The sequence below is a fragment of the Pyrgilauda ruficollis genome, unplaced genomic scaffold (assembly GCF_017590135.1).
Source record: "Pyrgilauda ruficollis isolate IOZ18807 unplaced genomic scaffold, ASM1759013v1 scaffold37, whole genome shotgun sequence".
NCBI lineage: Eukaryota > Metazoa > Chordata > Aves > Passeriformes > Passeridae > Pyrgilauda > Pyrgilauda ruficollis.
Window position 1 is genome coordinate 16,335,310 of NW_024525156.1, and position 22,894 is coordinate 16,358,203.

Below are 22,894 nucleotides of genomic sequence, written 5' to 3' on the forward strand. Positions count from 1 at the left end.
ATCCAGGGGAGGAACACCACAGCAATAGTCCACAGTGGAGTCCTGTGCACCATTTTCCAAAGACTGAAATACCTTGCAGCAAATGAGGCCTCTACCACAGACACAAGGAATAAAGAGACAAGCAAAAAAAAAAGAAATTGATGTTCCCAAGAAGATTACTGCTTTTACACAGCAATGCCAGGCAAGCATCCAAAAATGAATGGGACAGAGTAAGAAGCCCTGAGACTAAAATTCATATTGTGCATGTATTTAATGACCTATTTAAATTTATGCATTCTTATTTGCAACATTTTCTAAGCTTTTGAATTGTCACGTCAAGGTGCTTCTTTTCTGTTGTTTGTGTAAGTTAATAACAGTGTGTCATTGTGTAACTAAGCCTGCTTTCAAACTGTGCACGGTGTAGAGGTAGCACAGAACAGGAGTGCAGGCAGAGATGCCCAACAAGTGGTCAGCTGCGGCTTTAGCCGCATGCCAGACATCCCTGGAACAGACTTTGCAGCTGATTACGGCATACCAGAGAAGGTCTGGGCTTTGGCAAAGAGCTAGAAATCAAAGTCCTAATTTCCTGACTCTGTGATGACTGTGAGTCATAGCCAGTTTGGAAAACCTCTATTCCTGTCTCTCCATAAGCATAATAATGCTATAGAGCTTGTTGGTGTTCAAAGTGTTAAAGAGATGTTTAAGGAATTACACAAATGATACTTATTGTAAAGGCTCATGTAATCACTTCTAATCAGAACCACAACATTTTCTTGTTTGGCCTCAAACACAATCCTTTGAGATCTCTGTGTGTGTGTGTTTATACATATATGTATGTATGCAGTATGCAGTAAATAATCTCTACTACGGTTCAAAAAAGCCTCATCTGGGCAATGACTGTGAGCCAGACAAAACTGAAAAGAATGAAAATGGCCAGAACTTTCTCTCCTCTCAAGCTGACAGATCTTATGCACTTGAAGAACAGCCTTTTCTTTTTCCCACTCCCTCATCTTTGAAGACCAGTGATCTATTTCATCTGCCTCAAACAAAGGACTCTTGAAAGATGTTCTCTTAAATTTATCTTCTCAGCCCTGGGGCATACAATTACTGCTGTTCACTCATGCTTTGCCTGTTTAGATATTGGAAGGATACACGTACTTTCTGTCATTGTCACAGCACTCCCAGGACAGGCAGCATGTTCCTGATTCAGGCTCTGCCCACCAATGTCTGTGGAGTCAGCAAGGCAAACCTCGTTTAGGTGCTTACAGAAACAAATGGTATCTTTTAGGTGATACCTGACCAGTGTGGTATCTCTCAGGTTCTGATCTGTGCTCACTGAGATGGGAAAATGTAGCAGGAAACTGGATAAGAATCCTGAATGCTGCCTTTGACATTGCAGCTACTTCCCCCAGCAGCATTCCTCAGGGAGCACATGATCGGCATGGGTAAATCCCCGTGACTCAAAAGATAAAACGCTTCACTAGCCCAGGCAAAAAAGGTTACAAGTGTAACTTCGGACAGGATTCAGAGAAGCACTCAGGTGTCCTTTGGTTCATAAGCACTGCAGGATAAAGGAACAGGACACACAACAGACACAGGATCTGTTGAAAGCTGGTCATCCTAGCTGTGTATTCAATTCCCTATGTCATGGGAGAGGGAAAGGAAGTTGTTTTTAGCTCAAGTTTGGCAGCAACGCAGTTGTAACCTATTAAAAGCCCACTGCTGTTTGGATTTGGTCTGTGCGGGATGAAAACATTACAATGAAACGCATTTTAAATGCAGGAGTCCAGCTTGAGAGACCGGTGCAAAAATCCTTGTTAAAACAGTCACTCAATGTCGATTTTATTACATCACGTTGGAGCAGTATGGTTACAATCGGTGATTCAATACACACTTCAGCACCTTGTAGGAAAATACACTGTGGGCTGGCTGCCCGTTTGCGAGTGTCCATCCTTTGCTGAAGCCTCAGTTCTCTGGCCCAGTCCCAGAGCTGATTTCACACTAACGTGGCGAGAGCCTGGACGTTGTGGGAGCTTTCAGAGGTCCTGTGCACGGCGTGCTGGTTTCTGACACTTCTGTCCCTAACGCTGCCCTTGGGGCTGTGCTGAGCCTTGGCCGCGTGGCTCTGGAAGGCGCGGACGGTGCGGACAGCAAGGATGCAGAGCACAAAGCTGGCAAAGTACAGGCAGGAAGCGACGACCCCGAAGAGGCCGACAGCGGCGTCGCCGCCCTGGACGTCGCAGTTCATGGAGGTGTAGCCACGGCGCGCGTAGAGCCGCTCGCGCCTCCTGCACACCTCGGTGGCGTTCACCTGCCTGACGAAGTGCAGGTAGAGCCCCACGGCCGCCAGGTACGCCAGGCCAGCCAGCAGGCTGAAGGCACATTCGCCTACCAGCAGCCCTGTCCGGAGCTGCTGGATGGGTTTTGCCCCCACGACGAGGAAGACGAGGGTGAGCGTGGCCGCTGTTAAGCTGAAGGCCACTCCGCCGTACACGCAAGGGGCTCTCATCTGGGTGTACTGCATGTCCAGCTCCCGCACCTCCCGCAGCTCCGTGCCCTCAAAGGGGCTGTAGGCTGAATTCAGGTTGAAGGATCCGAAGCCTCCGAGAGATGTGAAGCCTGCAACGGAGGCTTGGGAAGCGCCCACGCAAATCAGCACCAGGAGGTTAACTGTGATTTCCACAAACTTCAAAATGCCTGGAAGGAGCAGAAAGATGGGAATAGGTGTCAAAACTACATCTTGTGCAAACTGTGGGTGACAGAAGTACACCAAAATCATAGGCAGAGAGTACTAATACTGAGATACTCCTCTTGGCTACAGCTACAGAAAAGCACTTGGAAAGAAAAAAAAAAAGAGAAGCCTGAACTCTCGCGGGTACATTTTGGAGGCTGGGCAAATTACTTTTTTTAATTTGTCAGTGTGCTTGATAGATGGATCTTCATACAGTGAAAAAAAATCCATAAAAAATTTACAGTGCTTGTGTTACTGCCAAGGCAAGCGCACAGTGATTATATTTTGGCCTGTAACTACTTGGCATAAACACACTGAGCAAGAAATATCCAGTATGAACAAAATGCTGAGGTTGAAGCTGACAAAAACCTAGAAGCTTCTAACCATTAAAAATCGTGCAAGTTACTTCAGTCCTTCAAAACACATTTACCACTTTAACTTACACCTTTTTTTTTTTTTTCTGTGAAGGTATTTGTTAATTTAAACTTACTATCTAACTTGTACTTTATCTTCTTCAAAGACAAAAATTGCTCATAACTCTGGAGTTTCTGATTGTACCAAAAAAAAAAAAAAAAACCACCAAAAAACAAAGAAGGAGGGATGCAAAACTCACCTTGTATGCATAAATAAATTAAGTGAATTTGATACTAGGTCATATGCACTTTCACACCCTGACCTTCAGAAGAAAGCTTTACAATTTCTCAGTTGACTCTTCCCTTTTTCTTATGTTAGGCTACTAATAATAGTAACCAAGTATCTTTAAGGGAAAAAATACAAACAAAACCCAGAACCGAAAAGAAGAGAAATTACTTATTTTTCTGGTAGCTGCCTCTCAGGAAGCTGCCTTATGTTTGATAAATCTGATTATTCTGTGACAGCTCACTAGGGGTCAGCCTAAGATTAGTAAACATGACGGATGTTGAAGCGTAGCACAGCTAGAGTTGCCTGTTGGGGAAATGAAAACCCTTAGCGTGTCAGGCGTGTTGCTCCAAGTTCTGAAGTTAATTACAGAATTGTAAATCTTATTATTCCATTGCTGTCTGACAGCCAAGAATGTAAGATGCTCGACACAGCGGTCCTATATTTGTCTTTAAAGTGGAGCACGATCTGTGGTTTGCACAGACTTTCATTTTATGCTACTAGCACTGATCCAACATGGCATTTCCCTCTTGAGCAAGGCTCAGCTGTTGTCAAGGCTGTATGGGCTTGAAAAGGAAGAACTGAAGCAGGAACACAAGGGAATTAAACAAATTCCTCTCTTGTGTTGCCAGATGCTTCTAACCAAAGAAAGCCAGTGACAGCCACAATGAAGGATTTTCAGATATTCCCATTCTGCCCCTTCTTACTCCCTCCACAGAGAGCTAAGGTAATGAGTCCTTTCCTGCTGCCACTTGCTCTGCACAGGAAGGTAGTGTTAGTTAGAGCAGACAAAATTCTTCCCCTTGTTCAAGAGGAACCAAGTGAGCAGTTCTGTGTATGTATTCTTCAGAGGCGATGCTGATTTCTGCATGGCAGCGTACCTTTTCTTTGACTGTTCTGCACAACCATTTCTGTGAAGCAGGGCAGTAACTGTGGTGGTTACCAAATCTCTTCAGGAGGCTTCAAGTACTTCAAAGGAGGTATTTGTGGAGCTAAACGTAGAGAGAAATTTAATTTTTGGCCCTGGAGTTAGGATTTGGAACTTCTTGTACTAAATCTAGTAATGCAGCCAAAAGACTCGTCATTTTTAATAGGTAAAGAGTCATCACTTTACTAGGACTGTTCATAGTATTTTGAAAGAGTAGTAGCTGTGCACAACATTAACTGGAACTCAATCAGGTTTTTTTTTTTTTTTTTTTTGGTCTGCTCAGTTGAGTTGTAGAGTATACCTTCCAAATACAGGGAGTCAACTTAGATCCTCAGGGCCCTTAGACAGTGTGACAGTGTTGGATGCAGGAGGGCACTTCCCTTTTTAAAGGCTGACTATTGATTTCATAGATGTTCCATCAGGAAACTGTTTCTTACAAGTCTACATGGAGGAAAGACCATTTGATTAAGGGAAACATAAATTTTAAGTATGTTTGGCTACTTAGTAGTTGGGAATTCATGATCCGTCAGCTGCTGACTTCAGAATTTCCTTTTCATCTGTGTGTACTGAGGCCCCCTGACCTGCCAAGCATCAACTTTTCCTCTACATCACCTTGCTGAGCTTTGGAAAAGGCAATTTTCTGTTCTCAAAGTAGTCACTGCCTGCTGCTAACCTCCCCACATTTATAACTGACCCCAATCCTCAATGATGCTGCTCCAAAGCTTTCTATATGTTCACACACATTCTGTATGCCACCCCTTAACTTTGCTGAGCTGACTGATAATGGGAACACAAATGTGATCAGTGCAGGTCTACTGTATTTTTAACCACAGCAGTAGATGCTTTGAAGGTATGCCTGAAAAATTTCCTTAGACAGGGCTTTCAGGTTGGACAGGTTTTGTATGTACCTGCACAGTTGTGACACATGCCTGCTGTAGAATTGATTAGAGTGACGAAACAATGGAGAGAGGTCCAGCAGCAACGACTTCACCGATCACTTGTATCATTTGGATTAACTTGGATTTTTTAAAAGAAAGTGCAAGAACAAAGCCTCCTGTATTAAAGACAATCTTAAAATGATAAGCAGTATGCAGAATGAATTACAGGTCTATGATGACAGCCAGCTGGGTTTACGAACGTAGCAGACAATTAGTGGAAATGCCTAAGACCTTGTATAATCATCAGGGCTTTGATGGAAATATTAAGCCTTACAGTATGTTCCAACCCAGTAATGCCAAAGGCCTCTCTTGCAGCCTTAATCTGTGATAGTTACAAGCTGATACAAAATCCTACTAGTATAACAGGATAGAGACAGATTTGAGACTAAAAGGAAAAAAAGGACAGGTAAATTTTGAATCTTAGCTCTGCCAAGGTATGGTCACACACACCTTAGCAGTGACCTGTGTCAAGCAGTGTGCTGCTGGTGGAAAGGATTGAGTTACAAGCCACACACCGAGTCTGTCCTGCCATTTCTGCTTTCACAGGCCAGTTAGCCATGTCATCTTGAAGTTATATCTGCAGAAACCAAAAGGTCTTCCTACAGGGAAGTTGCTTATCTCTACAGTAATTCCCTAATCCCATGCTACAATGAACACACTGCAAGATTTAAGTGTAAAATAACTGAAGGTCTGAACAGCTCAGAATTCTATTGGCTATTTTTTCCTTTCTCAGGTCCAACATCTTTGGATTTACCTAAAATGTTACTCATTTGTATTAAAATCAGCAGAGTCAACAGCTGGCTTTAGGAACTAACCCTTTCCTTACCGAATAAGCCCTGTCAGGGCTCCTGGATTGCTATTTCTTTCCTGTGCTTCTTTCCTGCACTGCTTTTCAGCACTGAAGGCGAGGAGAAGGGCTGCAATCTAGAAGTGGGTGTTGCCAGAGATTTCCATGGATTTGTTTCATTAGTTTCATAAAATCTAAATCTGCAGTGGATAGTAACTTCAATGTATCCTACTTGTTAATTTTGCTTGAATGCAGTTGTCTTCTGCTGTGAGTATGCTTCCTGCTATAACCAATAAGAGATCCTTCCAAGTTACACTATTTATGTACTATTCACTTTTTCTTTCCCTTTATTTTCCTTGCTGGGATATTTCCATGGTATCAACCCATTGAACAATGGTTTTATCTTCTGTCAAATGTGGGCTTGGCCATCCAGCAAAGCTGACAGGTGGGCTGGTTAAGGATACAGACCCACAAGCAGCTGAATTTAACAGCTCCCACCCCCGGCTGGGCAGTCACTACTTTTCTCCCTTACCTCCACATTAGGCCCTTCTAAGAGTTGCTCAAATAAACTAAAATAGCAGGAAACTATTTAACTCTTTTCTTTTGTGCTGCTGGTTTTGTTCTGCAACTTTAGCATCTTGAGGTGACTCACAGCATATCTGATGATATATGATGAGCAATCATGTTGGCATGAGTTTAGCAAGGGCAGTACCAGCCAGGACCAGAGAAGGACCAGAAACTCCCCTTCTCAGGTGAGGTGAGCTGTTAAATCCACGTGCTCTGCCTCATAAGACCACGCTGTGGCTGGATGTGTGATACCCAGCAAGTCAGCTGTGCACTCAAGTCTCCTGTCAGAAGCTGCAAAGAGGAATTTCCATGCAGGCACTGTGGCAGGACAGCTCTGATGTTCAGGTGTGTGGGTTGTGGTGTGTGTAACGTGAGTACATAAAGTAGAATGGTCAGTTCTTGTTTGCTCCGTTGTTTCTGCCATAAATGAATTTGCAGGACAGACAGTTCTGGCTTTTTCTGTTGAACTCCCCTGACCCCATGAGTGCCATACTAATGGAAAAGGCCTTCAAAGTGTCTCCCTCCACTGTACCTGAGACAGAAATCACCTTCCTCTGCTGAATGCACACGGACTCCTCCTCCTGTCTCTTTTTGTCTCATTCACTCCTCTTCAGTGAACATCACTGTGTACTTCCAGAATATTCTATGTCTACCATTCTCCATTTTCGCTTGCCTTCTCCCTCTGCTTCCTTTTCAGACCACGTACCACTGGGACCAGCAGGACCCAGGGCAGCCCTGGGGGTATGTGGCTGCCACCTTTGGACACCTGGGTCCCAGTGGCAGGGCTAGTGACATACAGGTTAGTGGCACCCATGTCACATCCCATTAGGGGTCGCTCCAGGAGAAGGGAAGAGAGGAGTTAGAAGCTCCAACACACATGAAAAATCTTTCTCCAAACTTTTTTCACTGCAAGTTGTATTTTGTTGCTTTTCCTCCACCCCCCATTTGGGTAGTTTTCTGCTTTTCAGAGGTAATTTTTCTTCTTCTTATTTTTTTTTTACTCCTCAAAAAGGAGAAGACAAGTATTTTGAACATATACAGCGACTTACAAAAGCAGCAGTCAGTCCTGAAAAGGATCTCAAATGGAGAACATCTCTTGCCAGCGCAGGTTTGCCATTCCCCAGAGACTGAAGGCACAGCTCAATGCAGCTTTGGTCACCTCTCTGCTAAACCGAGTTAGTAGCAGGAGGAAAAAGATAAGGAGAAGGGGAGCAAATTTCAAAGTAAAGCAGGGTTTGGCTCTGCTTTTGGGAGGGGACAAAATGTGACAGAAATGGGGAGAAACCAAAACAGAGGAGGAAAACTGAACAAGGGAAAAGAAATGAAGACAACAGTTGCAAGAGATCAAAAATATAGAATCTGGATGCAAAGATGTTTTAATACCTTTCTAACAGTATTATTCCCTTTATGTAGAAAGCAAGATCTTACTGAAACCAGCAACAAGAATTCAACCAGCTTCACTAAAGCAGAATAAGGGCAATGCACAGCTTTTCATAAACAAAGAAATGCCCCCCGAGTCCCCACAACACTATTATTTTTGCAGGTCTGTGTTCTTCAGCCAGTGGTGGGACTTAGCTTTCACTTAGTCATGCTAAAATCAAAGGCAGAAAAAAAACAACCCAACCCTAAAACACAAGAATTAGGCAATGTAACACCAACAAAATCTTGGCTTTTCAGAGGACCCAAGGGATGCACACACTCAGAGCCAACTGCATTTAAATTGCATGGATGTGCCCAACACACTTATGCTCATTTGAGATATCCATCTTACTGGAAATCACTGAAAAAACAGTTTAAAACTGGGAAAATGAAAAGATTTATGTGCTCTAGAAAAAAAACTTTATTACCTTTTAATAATTTGTCTCTCTTTAGTCAAGATAATCGCTCTTAGGAAATCTCAAAGGATGACCAGCCTTGGTTTTAATGACTCAGAGAAGTCTTGCATTCACAGAGTGCTCAGATCCAAATGTATTATCCTGTTTTTTCTGTGTATCCTCTTCCCTTAAAGAACAACTATCCCACCTGCTCTATTCTTTCTGCTTAATAGCTTCCCATCCTCTAAAAAGTGCTGTCCAATTTTCACAGGAAAGGGTGGACTTAAATTGTAGAATTACTGCATCATCCTTTATCCCCATAGTTTCCCACCACTGTAAGACAGTTTCAGTACAACCCAGCCCTTGCCTGGGAACAAAAGCTATGGATTACTTGTACCCAGTAGTTCTTTAAAGCATCACTTCTAGAATGTTCTTGATTTCTCTCCTGCTAATTGAGCATGAGTCATCTTTCCTAATTTTGGAGAGGGTGGGAAGCAAAAGATCTTGCATTAAACTGTTGTATTTGACAGTACTGCTTAAACAACAACTGTAAAAGGCTGTATTCTATTTGTAGCACCAGTAGGTCTCTGTATGGTCACCTTGCATTCTACATTTCAGGAAATGACCTTTTTTATCCTTTTTTTCTTAATGTACCAATAGTTCTTTCAAGTAGTAAACAAGTGTCTTGGTATTGAAACCAGCTTGCGGGAGTTTTTTTTAAAAGGAGTTCAGAAAACAATGAACCGTTCTTGTTCCCTAAGCCAACTTTCCATGGCCACTCCCTCCGTTTGAACTGAAACTGAGCCACCTTTATAAAGTACAAAGATTGGGATGTTATTGCTCTTTAAGTAAGCATAGTCTGGAGGTGGGTCAGGTTGGAGGCACCTGTGAACTCAAGCTTCTCATTCACTTCACTAATTGTACGTTGTCACACTTGGTGAGCAACATTCCTGTCTGGGTGGATTTTTCTCCTTTAAGAGAGCTAGGATCACTTGCTCAAGAAATAGAGCTACATTCAATAGATTGTCTGTCTGCTGTATCAATTGGCTTTGTGAGCCACTTTTAAAAGAGAAGAGTTTCCCTTTGTTCCCATAATTTGGGTCAGATGTAGGGAAGACAAACCTGGTTCTCTCACAGGAAAGATGGTGTAACTCTTCTTCTGTAATAGCAGCGAGCAAACCTAAGATTTGCCAGTATGGGAAACACGGGCTGGAGTCTAACACACACCTCAACTTTGCCAGTACCTTCCCCTGCCAACTTTAGTGAGTCTTCTCAGCTGCAGCTCTCCCTTCTCTAAAAACAATCGTGTACATGTTAGCACAATGCCAAAAGGTGGATGAAAATAATTTCATATGAAAATGTGGGCAGAGTGAAGTCCCGTGTGTTGGCAAGGCAACAGTTTGCTAAAGGTAGGATTTGGCATCTGCAAGTAGCGTAGCTCCCCTGAGTGTTTTTATAGAGCCAACTGCTCAAGGCTGTTTGTATTTCGCAGTAAAGAGGACTGAGCTCCAAATGAAATACTTGAACATCAGAAGAGGAAGGAAGGTTACCTGCAGCTCTGCTGCTGTATCTTGTTACTCTGCTACTTTAATTAAGCATTTTGAATAACTGGGATTATTTTAATCTGCACAGCTCCATCCAATTCCCACTATTAATATCGTCTGTCTTCACAATTACAAGATTAAAAAACCTGATGGCAACTTCGGCCTGTTAGTCACTCTGTGTTTAAAATATACTTTGTAAAAGATAGAAGGGGAAGCTGTCTAATTACAATGAGACTACAGGGGACCCTAGTGCTCCCTTCTTAGGCAGAAACACATGGAAATTAACTGCCACAGGAACAGTGTACAGCAGCTTCGGGCACAATTTAAAGGAACTAAGCACAGCACACTGTGGGGGCGAAATGTGAAGATGGTGACTACAAAACACAACAGTTTCTAATCCTGTTGGGTGCCCCCACAGGAATGTAGGTGTCCTGCATTGCCAAAAAGATGCAACATGCTGCTGAATGTACTTATCAAATGCTTGTTTTCACACACAGAGTTACCTGCACTATGCACACTTAATGACCCTTCAGTGTTTTTAAATGTGCATACCTGAAGGTACAGGAGATTTTTTTACTTCAGTCCAATGCCTCTTGCAGACCACTATTCTCCCACAACATCTCCGCAGCATTGAAAGGGATATGAGTCCTCCACAAAATGTTTTTCCCCTCCTGCTCCCATGTCTGACTCCAAGAGGAACAGTATCACAACATAACACAGCAAAGAAACAACAGCAGCATTATGGCTGAGAACAATGGCATAACTCAAAGCGAGTTTCTATTAGTGTGAACCCCGTGTCTTGGCTAACTTTTCATCTCAGTATTTTTTTCTTGTCTATGAGTATTTCCCATCATGCATAGCTATAGGGGAAAAAATTAACTGTGTTTTGTAAAAACAAAAGCTTATAGATGTTTACATTTGAATTAATGCTGGCTTGTTAGTGCATGAATGCATCCTGGAGAAAGTCATTGTTACTCCCTAATTCTATTTCCTCCTCCAAATAAATTCAGTTTGATATTTCCTCCTGGCTATGTTTGAAATTGGAGACTTTTCATGTTGTTACAAACCATAATGCTGTCTTTTTCTGAGAGGAAATTGGTCTGAAGGTTTTAACAATTGTGGATGTTAGAATGTAGGCTAAAGGCATGATTGTTTGGAAGTGCCTACAATATGCTTAAGAAATCTAACACTATTCAAGGAGCAAAGCTGTATTCATAGCAGCAAAGAACAGGGATTCAATTATACTTGCTCTCTCACAAACTGTTTCGTAACCTCTTCAGTGTTGTCTCCCTTAAAGGCCAAATGGGTTGAAAGAAAAAAAAAAAAAAGGTTATTTGCTCAGGAATCATGACCAGCACAGTACAATTCTATAGAAGACAAAAGCACAAGTAATTTTCTGAGTCACATACTGACCAAAGATGGCAGAAACTTAAGTTTATCTTTGCTGTTTAAGCAAAACTACAGGAGGCATTATCCAAGAATTGCATTGCTCCACCTCTTTCACATCAATATACATAATAAAAAGAAAATTAAAAGTTTTTAAGGTCAAGACCAAATATCTGAGACCAATTTATGATCAGCAATTCACTCTTGGGTTCAACTCACATTTTCCTCTCACTGAGGTGAAGGATGGCAGCCAGCCTTGAACACTTTTTTCATTCCATCTGCTAAACAAAAGCACTGAATCTGGTTCTATTTTAAATATATCTAGGGGGGGTTATTTGAAAGGCAAAATGATTACTAATTTAGGTTTTCCACATAGAATAGAGAATAACGGAAATTTTATCTGCACTGTGAAAAGCAAATTGAATGCTTCCTTCTGACAGAATTTCAGCCTTAAGAATCCCCAGGTCAAAAAACTCTTGTTGTTTTTAACAGGTGCTGCTTTAAATGGCACATGTAATATATTGTGTGTAAGCAGTAAGAAATGGCTATTGCAAGCAGCAGTTCCTTAGTTAATGAAAGGTTTGTCTTTATCACAAACAGTTTATTTCAAATTCTAAATTCATAAATTATATAGTGCATCTAGGCAGTTTGACACCCGCCTATGAACTGTTCCCTCAATCTCCCTCACTACTGTAGAAACAGAAGGTGGCACACTTCTGCTTCTGCTGCCTTTTGATCTGTAATCCGCAGGCCCACAAGTGTAGCTCTCCTATGTAAAATTACCCAACATATAGAAACCAGACATAAAGACAGCAGAGCAGGGAACAGTCAAGAGTTTTATAGGGAAGTCAATTAAAAAAAATCAGCAGATATATGAAGAAAGGTAGTGCTCTTAAATGACACAAGCTCCTGTGAGATAAACAATCATTTCACTGGTTAGCAGTGGTTAAAGGATAATAAAAAGGAAACAGCCAGTTTTCAGGCAACTAGAGTTAAGGGTTGCCTGTCACCAGCATGCCCATGTTGGCAGTGCAGTGGGAGGGGATTTGCAGAGTCAGGTGGAGTTCAAGACACAGGGGCTACAGGACAGGTATTTTCTGGAGAGAGAAGGACTTCAATTTGTGTCTTGTTTGTTCCAAAGGGCAGAGTACCTGCTGGTAGTTACAGCTCATCCTTTCATTTAGCTTTATCCAAAGAAAATACAGTTTGTGCACCCTGGGTCTGCTCTGTAATATGGCCCAAAGACCTGTAAGTGGAGGTTCCAAGCATGTTCAGCTCAAAACTACATACCAAAATACTATGGTGGACGCACAGACTAATGAACTGAAAAGACTGAAAACTGAGATGGTGAAATCTGCTTTAATAATAATAATAAAAAAAATTTCTTCATGCTTGCCAACAGTAAAATTGGTAGGCTGCTAAGAGCTCAAGCTTTGAATGAGAAATTAATGAAATCAGTGTTTAATAAGCAACCTCCACTTCATGGCTGTACAGAAATATCCACAAACAACTGATGCCCCTGTGGACAGAGCACGCAGATGGGTTCTAAGCAAAGCATTTCCATTTCAGGTAGCTTTCTTTGAAGACATCAGCTCAGTGTTCACTGATAGTCAAACACCACAAAAAAGGTAGGAAGCATTAGAATAGGATTACAGAACCAGAGCCCTTTGGCAGATGTCTGATTCTTTCTGGAATTTATATGGAATTTTTACTGCATTTCTGGTCAGCCTATCTCAAAAAGTTGTGGTAGACCTGGAAAAGGTATAAGACTGGAAAACTGACCAAAACTGGCTGTTGTTCAATCTGTGAAGAAGCAATAGGGGCACAGGGAAAAAGGGAAGACTTCACTCTAAAACGATAAATCTCATAGAGAAGTTGAATATATGAGATTATCACTACATATTTAGAATACCATCAGAATCAGAAACACCTTCTTTAAAACATTTTAAGGAATGAAACAGTAGTACTTCAAGTGAAACTCTGGAACTCCTTATCTTAAGGTAATGTGAAGGTCAAACATTTAAAAAAGCAATTCAGCAGAAAATTAAACAAACTTCATAGGTCTGTAAAGAGGTATTAAACACAACAGATGTGAGTGAAGTTTTCCAATTCAGGAAATTCCACCAATCCAAAGTCTGGAGTCTATTCCAGAAGACAGCTTACTCTCTACTAATCCAAACTTTGATGGTCCTCCTAGGTTTGTACTTTAGTCCATTTTTTGGGAGGAAGAGTGATGAAGTGCCCCATATGATCCAGCACTGTTATCCATGTGATCCCACCTGAATGGCTTTGAATAGGTATCCCTCATATAATGTTTTAACAGACTTTTTTTCCTCCTTCTGTTTTCAAGATGAAAGGATTAAAAAAGAGCAGAATGTTTTGAAGTTTCTTAGATGGTATCAAATGTTCTTACCAGCAAAAGGGGTCAGTATCAGTTTTTTCTTCCACTATATTTGGTCTGGGTTTATTGTCCTATTGTGGTTGTAGGGGGGAAAAAAAGGGGGCAAGGAATAGGGAGGGAAGGGGGGAATAACAAAGACAGGAGAATGAGGTCCTAAAGTGTCCTAAGCTGTTTAAAAGATCCCTAAAAAACCCAGCTGCTTATTTCTCAAATTCAGCTTTACGTTTTTTTGGGATATAGCTGGTAAAAAACATGGATGAAGGGGGAACTATCTGGGTGAAGCAAATACTATTCAGAGCTCTGGTTGTATAGAATTCCTCTCTAGTTTGCTAAACTGCTTTAGCAGTTTGCTAAACTGCTCAAAATGCAAAAAGAACATAACCTAGGTGTGCTAGGCAAAAGATAAAAGCCCCAAAGTTCAACTACTCAGTGGACAGTCAGAAACTGAGATTAACATTTCAGTTGTTGCTTTGGAAAAGATTGTGCTTCATCACTTGAATTCCCAGCCTTGTTTGAGTCTAGTTTATTTTAAAATTATGGTGATTGGGAAGGGGGAATTTCACCAGAGTGCTGATAAATCATTGGCAAAAGAAGGAGATGGTTAATAAGTATTTACAGGAACTTTTCATCCTCTAAAGTATTGCAGCTCCCATGTACTGACTTCTTTGTAAACAATTCATATAGTTCATTTACAGCATCTGCCATAACTGCAGGGAATACAGAATTCTGCAAAACAATTCTAGTAAACTCTGCTAAATCTTGGTACTTCCAAAAACTAAACAGGCTAGTAACATTCTCATAATCTTATCAACCTTCAATATATTTTCATTTTTTGAAATAAGGTTGCTAATAAAAGGGTTTATTTTCTGCATGATCTCTTTCCCCTCCTCCACTGCAAGCTCAGACATGAAATTTTTGGAAAACACTGAGCAATACCTGGGGGAGGGGTGGGAGTAAAATCATCATTGTCAACTGATGTATCCAAAACTAGGACATTTTAAAAATCTTAATGATGTTTAATGCACTGAAATAATGAAAAGCAAATGCAGGGGATAAAACCCCTAGATATTCACATTAAGCTATTCGTAAGTCCAAGCAACCAGTAAAACTGGAAACTAAAACTAACTTGCCCCTTTATTTTCCTAAAGCTCTGATAAAATAGGGCATGGAGTTTTATGCAGCTTTTCAGACAAGTTAAAATAATTCAGTAAGTTTAAAGAAGAAACTGATGATACAATTTTATCATAGATAAAATATCAGCATGGCTCCATGTCACTAGAACTTTACTAATGGCTCCAGTTACATCTGAAGATGAAAAACAAACTGCATACTAATACACAGAAAATATTTTTAAAACAAAATAGTTCATCTCACTCTTAAAATTGTTCACATATTCACATACAGAGAAATATTAAATTGATTGTGCTACTTAACTTTCCTACATGGAGTAAAGAAATAATCTAACGTTATGTGCTTTAATTTACTTCCAGCAGCTAATCTCTTCACTTTTCTCTCTACTGGAGGACACTGAAAGTCTATTTATAGACATCAGCCAAAGACTTTGCACCTAGCTGCAAGTTCAACTCAGACTGCAGTGGAGCTTTCCTACAGACAAGGTGAGAATGATCAGTGCCCGGAAAGAGGGAAAACTTTCAAGAGGTAATGAATATTTTAACAACTTTTTTTTTTTTCAGTTTACAGGAATGAGTTTACTAAGGCTGATTTCCTCCCACATTAAGACTCATTTCTGTCCTTGAGCAGTTGCCTTGTTCCTAAGAAAAACCCAAGTTATTTCTCCAAAATTGTTTTACTGGATTCATGTCCAGTAAAAAAATTTGTCTCCTGCAATGATGCTTTATAAAGGATGTATGAGTGATAACTGCAGAAAATCCAGAACTTATAAAAAGTGTGAGAAGAATGACTGGGAAACAAACTAGAACCAAACCTTCAACAGCCATCTCTAAACTGCTCACAGATGCAAATGTCTATTTTATTCCTAAAATCCCAAAGGCTAACTCTTGTTGCACTGACTGGCTGATTACACACATGACCTACTCTGGTGATCTGGATGCATATTCCAGAGATGTATTTTCAAGTATCTAAATATCTGTAGAAATACTGCCTTTAGATGTCTAAAATGGTATAACCCTCAGTCATGCAATTCATTAACTCTCTCAGTCCTTGTGGCCTTTTTTTTGGTAGGGTTTTTTTTCCATTTGTTTTATTTTGTTTTAATATTCCTCTAGCTGTACTTTGTTGTGCTTCTAAACACAGAAACCAAGAGAAGTCCTTGGAAGGAGAGGGGTGGATGGCAGGCAATAAGAGTCTCACATACCTCTTGTTGTGCATACCTTTGAACACTTCACTGAGAAGCTTTCCTTGGGAGGATAAAATTCTGGTGGTGGGCCAAAATACTCCTGTGCTGCTCCTGAGGTTTTAGAGTAAGGGTCTGAGCAAACAGGAGAAGCCCTTGAGTGCTGGCCACCTCGGATGTCTCTACAATGGAGTAAACAACTGATGGTTACACATTAGGTCACAGTCTCTCCTGAACATGAGAAATGAATGTTCTAATGTCCTCCTGAACATTAGAACATGAGAAATTATCAATGCTCCTCTTAGTGGAAGCAACTAGCTTGCTTCACAGGCATCTGACCTTTTTTGCTTGCCTGTTTTGAAAGCAAATATCCCAAAATCTTGCATAAATCCATGTTCACAAGGATATTTGCACTCAATGGTCCTTATTTTGAAAAATAGTGTACTCACTGGGTAGGCTGGCTGAACTGTTTAGCTTACTGGCAAAAGGTAGAAAGAGGAAATAACAGCTTTTTCATGAAAACCAAACAATTTAGCTAGTCCACAGCAGGCCAGATAATAGAAATGAGAGAGATTTTGGCATAATAAATGTGCAAAGTAGCACAACTATTTAATGGGTCTTTGTACTTCCAACTAGTGTCTCTCACAAATATGTCTTTTAAAAGAATAAAAGCTATTAAAATAAACAGACAAAGATTTTAAACTAGGGAAAAAACAGCCTATTCAAATTTTGGAGGTCCTTGAAGATATTTGAAGAAGAATCTAAAATCAACCCTCCTCCCCAAAAAGATCCGTTTCTCCCATCTCCAATTAGTCTCTTCATTGATAAAATGGTCCAGTTTTCTGCAATGACATACAGCTCCATATCTGAAGCCTGATGATTTTTAAAGTTGGTGAGAATTCGGTTATTTTATAGGAAAAGTGCAATTTTCCCTTTAAACTGAGCAAACACTCAGGTTAAAAGAAACATTGGCTGCACATCTTTTGTGTGATCTAACAGAAATTTTCTCCCTCATTTGAAGAAGAAATGGAGCTGGCGTTTTTCAAGGTACAGCTGGATGAATTTATTATTAAATGGTATTTTAAGTCTCATTCAGCATTATTATTTTTAAAAGTCTTCTTTGTATTCCTTTTTTTATCTTGAATTTCTTATCCACAGATCAGCATTTTCAACTGTAGTTTTGTTTCCTAGTATCACTGCACTTCACTAAGGTTTATCTTCATCCAATTCCAGACTCAATGTAATCTCGTTCATCCACATTAAATCATGTTCTTTGTAGTTCTTACATTTTAATTAAGACGTTCAATAACAAGACCAATGCGAACGTCTCCGTGTTTAGCTGCCAACAGCTCTATTTGGCTGAAACATTTCTGATTTTTCTGACCTCTGTCCTGTGTCTTGTGCAACTACCAAAGCATCCTGTGCAGCTGTGTCACATAAATTAAATAAGCTGTGTGATTTATAAGACTTCCAGTAACTTGAAAGCAATCCCTTTGGTACTTCTGATGCAGCTGCTTCTCTCTATTGTTTCCTGCTACTTGCCAGAAAACAAAACAAGACAAAAATCAAACCAAACCTCCCCCCCCACCACCGCCCCAATGTTCAGCAGCAGAGTACATTTAGGAAAAAAAAATTCTTTTTTTAGATGCCTTTTTTGCTCAATATGGCCTGTTCTGGCCACCTTTGCTGCTGTTTTCCTTGAGGATTTTACCATTCTAGGTAATTCTCCTCAGCACTGGGAGGAAGGTTGCTGTAGGAGTTTCAGACAGAAATGCATTTGGAAAGAGAAACACTCTGGCTAGAAAGTCTGGTTCATCAGGGATTAAAGTATTAGGCACCCAAAGTACAACAAAATTCTTCCCATGTATTTCATTACAGGGTCTGGTGGTCTTCTGATCAATCAGCCAAAGTTTTCACCAAAACCCATGAGAACTCCATGAGAACCAAGCAGAGGAAATGCTGTTAGGTTAAGCCAAACTCCTTCAAAACAACTGACAGAAAAGTTTTTCAATCAGTTTTAGTGGGGTCTGATTGCCCCCAGATGCTTGACTTGACTAAGAATTATCTTCGTGGCTGTTACAGATTTGCAACTGCAGCTTCCCTTCCTCTAATCCCTGGTGGATACAGGGATGTCTATGAACCTTTACAGTCCATCCATCAATTTTCAATCTACGAGTCCAAACACATAAAACTAACAGCAAAACCAAGAAATCCAGAGAAGTGCTTTATTAAAAAGTGGTGGTTTAATTTATTGCTAGTCCTTCACACATTGTTTATATTATGCTACACATGAAAGAAAAAAATGCCCACATCAAACCTCCAATCCTTTTGTTTTTTTTATTTTTCTCTCCACTGTGCTATTAATGTGTTACTGGCATTAGCTGCTCTCACTTCTAATGAGTTCAAAATAATTTAACTATATTGCCTGCCAATCTCTGCTTTTGCTAAGGACAGGCATTCAGCCTCTGAGGATGATTCTTAGGCTGGTCTTTGTTCTCCTCTCCCTGTTTCCCTTTATTCTTAATTTCCCCTACAATCGTGTCCCCAGAGACTAAATGGCAGAGATGAACACTCTGCTGCCATGGCCAATTTGCCAGTGGTTTTTAGACCTACAGACCTCTCTCCTACAGTGCAGCCACGCACTGGCATGACCTAAAAGGCACACAGCCTAAGCTCACGTCTAGTGTGCTGCAGCCAGGCAAAGCTGGAAGGAAAAGTGCAATATCTTAAGAGTTTATTTGGCACTGGAAACCCATTAGTTGATCTGCTCATTGTGGTGGTAGGGATTGACCCACTCTCAAGTGCTGCCAACAGCCTTAGACACTTCAACAAGCACTCATCTATTGACAGCGACTACTGAAAGTAATTTGATTTCAGATTAACAGGAACATGTTCACAGCAACTTGAGAGCTCACAAAGTCCCTGTACTGGTCTCAGACATGTAACATTCTTATTTAAGCATATTTGGCAAGACACAGCTTGCCATCACCTGCTGACCAGTGCCTTCAGAAACTGTACTAAGACGCATAGCCACATTTCACCTACTTGTCACCCAACCTGATTCAGATCATCCCAGGAAATTCACATATCTGCCTGTGTTACACAGCCTAGCTTTCTGTCCTGCCTCCAGCTCAAAACAAAGAAAAAAATTTCTAAGTGTAAAATAGCTCCCTTCCAAATGCAGAATGCTCATGCTTTCACAGCGGACTAAAAGCTTTCTTTACTGTTGTAAATTAAGCCTATTTAAAAGCAGAGAGAAGACAGACATTATAGACCTGCTGTGATCTATTTCTCTGAGGAGATAAAGATGTACCTTGCATTGTATGGGTATGGTTTCCTTGCTCTTCTGTCTTCCTTGTACCTATCAGATCTATGGTTCTCATGGTGCCGGTGTTGCTTATCTTGGTATCGACTCCCAGCATGAGACATCTTGTTTCTCAGATCTATTCTCTCCTTCTAAAATAACTTCCTGAGCCAGAGAAATAAAACCGGTTCATTTTATTGCTCCACTTAAAAGTTATTCATTGACCAGCACTCACTTCCATTAAATGCTGTTCAAAATTAGTACAGACTTCTTCAAGAGGTGAAGGAAGTAAAACCCTTTAAACTACAAAGTAACTTCATTAAAGCAAGAAATTTTTCTTTACCTTTCCTTTTCATCATGTAAGTGCAATGTTTCTGTACCTGACATTTAGTGCACTTCGATTATTTACTAGGTCTGCTCCGATTCTCCTGCCTTTGCTGCCAGGGCAGGGGATCGTGTCCACCAGGAACTGAATCTTGTCTTCTGCAATGTTGTGTCTCAGGTAAAGCATTAAGCCCAGCAAGTGCCAGTGCACTGCATGAGTGTGCACACAGCTGCCACTGGCACAGGGAAGTCTGGAAGAGCAGGCTGTGACCTTTGTCCTGGGAGTTTCTAAGAGGAGGGCACCCGTGGGTGTAAGCAGAGTCACTACCAAACGTTGCCTATGATTTACATAAACATTAGGTACAGGCAAAGCTGTGCTGGGCTGAAAGTAAGCTGGCAAGAAGCTATACCCTGATAATTCCATACTAAATACTACCAGTTTGTTATTTGCTGAAAGTGTCTTTATCTTTTCAAGTGCAATACGATTAAGCCCAAATCTGTAAAATAGGGAAATAGACTTCAAACACCTGAGCAATCTTTAGACTAATCTGCCTTCATCACAGCCCTTCAACATCCCTGCAGAAGTGTCTGCAGTCGGTTTAATTTGCACTGATCAAGGCCTGATAACCTTCCTCCATCACCTTTGGGTGTTATAAAGTAAATAAATATAAACATACAAAAACATAATATAAAGGAATAAATTAATTTTTGTTTACATCTAAGAGGGAGAGAGACAGCGCCTTCCCCCGAGGGCAGGAGCCATTCCGCAGGGAAAGGTCCCTGGTGCCGCCACCGCAGCGCCCCGAGACCCCCGTGGCGCCCCGGGGGTGGCCCCGGCGTGGGCGCTGCCCCGGGACACCGGGACACACCGGGCACCTCCCGCCGGGCACCTTCGCTTCCCCCCGCCGCCGGCTCCCCCCGGCCCGGGGCCAAGGCCCGCGGCCCGCGGCCTCACCTGAGGGAGCGCCGAGCTCCGTCCCGCCCGCAGCAGCTCCCGGCGCCGCCGGCACCGCCCTCCGGCCCGGCCGCTCCCGCCTGCCCTGCCCGGGCCGGCCCTGCCCGCTCGCCACCCGGGAAAGGTGAGCCGAGTTACAAAATCACGGAGTCAGTTTGGTTGGAAATGAACTAAAGATCTCTGGGATCGTCAAGTCCAGTCTGTGATCCAACACCGCCATGTCAACCAGACCGTGGCACTGAGACTTTCCTTAAATACCGCCAGGGATGGTGAGGCCACCACCTCCCTGGGCAGCTCATTCAAATGTCTTCATGTGAAGAACTTCTTCCTGATGTCGTGAACCTCACCTGGCACAGCCTGAGGCTGTGTCCTTTTGTCCTGTTGCTGGTTCCCTGGGAGAAGAGGCCATCCCCCACCGCGCTACACCGTCCTCCCAGGCAGCTGTAGAGAATGATAGGGTCACCCCTGAGCCTCCTTTTCTCCAGGCTAAAGACCCCGAGCTCCCTCAGGCACTCCTCATGGGATGTGCACTCCAGAACCTTCACCAGCTTCCTTGCCCTTTCCTCCTCCTCAATGAAGAGGAACGAGGGCTGTGGGGATGGGCGGGTGTCTGGGAGCACAGGACAACCCGAGCTTTGTTTAATTTAACGAAATGATGTCCCTGTGCCCTACAGTGCTGAGGAAGAACTTGGTAACCGCGAGAGGATATAAAACCTGAAGGTGAATAAAGTTGAAATTCAAGGCCCCCACAGGTTGCCTTATTGATTTCTAAAGCCACCTCCATGACTGGCAGCGTTCAGGGCAGAAAGCCCCACAGAACGGGGGGTGGGAGGGGTGAAGGGCAGGAGGTAAAAGGTAATGGGTGAAACTTGTGCCCAGGAGCAGGTGTGTGGGAATGGCCTGTGTTACACTAGACGGGTTGCACAGGGAGGTAAGCTCTCCTCTGGTGCAGAGCCATGTTTTGGATAAACAGCCATTTGAATGTATGCAGTCTCCTTCCTTGGTGCTCTGCTGAAAGCCTTCCCTGTGGTGTATCAGCAGGGGCTTTGTCACCTCGCTGCCAGCCTGTGATGTTTCTCTTACAGAGGAACAATGTGCTGGTCTCCTCAGGATGCCTTCTGTTGGTGTTTATAATCTCTTTTTGGAATGAGTCTGGACAGGCTCTTGAACCGGGATTGCAGCAAATGGCTTGTTGGTTGTGCAGTCCTGTACACAAAAGCAGCCTGTGCCTGGGAAACAGGATGATGGTGTTAACATGACACCGTGCCCAGCTAATATTGAGCTTTGGAAAGCTGCCTTATGCTGTGGCACTGTCCTGCACAAAAGCTGGGAGCAGGAAATCCCTTTCCTTCCCAGGGCTTTCACAGCAGCAAGCTCAGGGTACCAGTGCTTCATGAGTTTGGGCTAAGATATGTAGCTGTAAGTGCAGTCCTATGGCGGAGGTAAATCTAAAATCCCCTGTAAGTAACATGCAGGTAACAGAGGAGCTGCTGTCCCTGAAATGAGGAGATAGCTACAGGAGTTGAATGCTCAAAGCACATGTTTTGAAGGGTGGTAGGAGTGTGATTCCCTGCTCTGGCTGAGCTGTGTTAACAGCTTCTTTTGCTGTTTACCATTCACACCTTGCCTAGACGTCTTCTGCTGTTCCTGCCTTCAGCTGTACACTTCATCTTCTTCTCACTGTCTTGCACCAACTCTAGTGCTTGCTTGATCACATAATAATCCAGTTCTGCTTGCTTTCCAGCCAAAACCAATTTACTTTCTGCTGTTTTAGTGAGTTGAATTGGCTTTGTGCTGCAATCAAATGTGCACTGGAGCAAAGATTTGGCAGAAGCACATGTCCCACAGGGAAGAAACTGGGGGAGGGATGGGGGAAGAGGGCTACCTCTCTTGGCAGCAGTGAGTGGTGACTGTAACTGAAGCCGTGATGAGAAGTTGCAGTTTGAGACACCACTACCCATCAGTCGCTACACCCTCTCTGTTTGGGGCTGTCATCTGGCTAGCAAAGGCAGCCTAACAGCAGGAGTGTTTTACTGTTTCGTAGCTTTGTTTGTTTCTAATTCCTACTCTTTCTATTTAGAGGTTGTTTAAGCTAGTTTGGCAGATTTTACCCCAAAGATTAGGGTGCCTGCATGAACTCTGTTCTCCTGTCTAGATAACAAATATTTGGGAAATTGATTCATCATTTGCATCCAGTAGAAGATATCTACTGTTGATGGAGGGCATGAGGAATTACATCTTCCTTCTGATGGGCAGGTTTCATACAAACAGTTGAAAAATAAC

General features: G+C 42.1%; 2 protein-coding genes across 3 annotated transcripts; one reads left to right on the forward strand and one right to left on the reverse strand.

Annotated features, from left to right (window-relative positions):
- Positions 1–1,942: 1,942 nt before the first annotated feature.
- On the reverse strand, positions 1,943–19,719 carry LOC121358037 (MARVEL domain-containing protein 3-like). The gene is given in 5 exon segments (XM_041475883.1): positions 1,943–2,676; positions 16,050–16,210; positions 18,672–18,680; positions 19,342–19,497; positions 19,676–19,719. Coding segments are annotated over 5 exon segments (1,071 nt in total). The 3' UTR covers positions 1,943–1,975.
- LOC121358053 (translation initiation factor IF-2-like) lies at positions 15,298–20,952 on the forward strand. Of its 2 annotated transcripts, none has more exons than XM_041475915.1 (3): positions 15,298–15,373; positions 19,745–19,834; positions 20,380–20,952. In XM_041475915.1, the coding sequence occupies exons 2-3, from the start codon at positions 19,821–19,823 to the stop codon at positions 20,783–20,785; spliced, it is 420 nt and encodes a 139-aa protein (XP_041331849.1). In that variant the 5' UTR covers positions 15,298–15,373; positions 19,745–19,820; the 3' UTR covers positions 20,786–20,952. The 2 variants fall into 2 exon arrangements, with proteins under 2 accessions (XP_041331849.1, XP_041331850.1); XM_041475916.1 differs by having other exon boundaries at positions 15,315–15,330.
- The last annotated feature ends 1,942 nt before the right edge of the window (positions 20,953–22,894 follow it).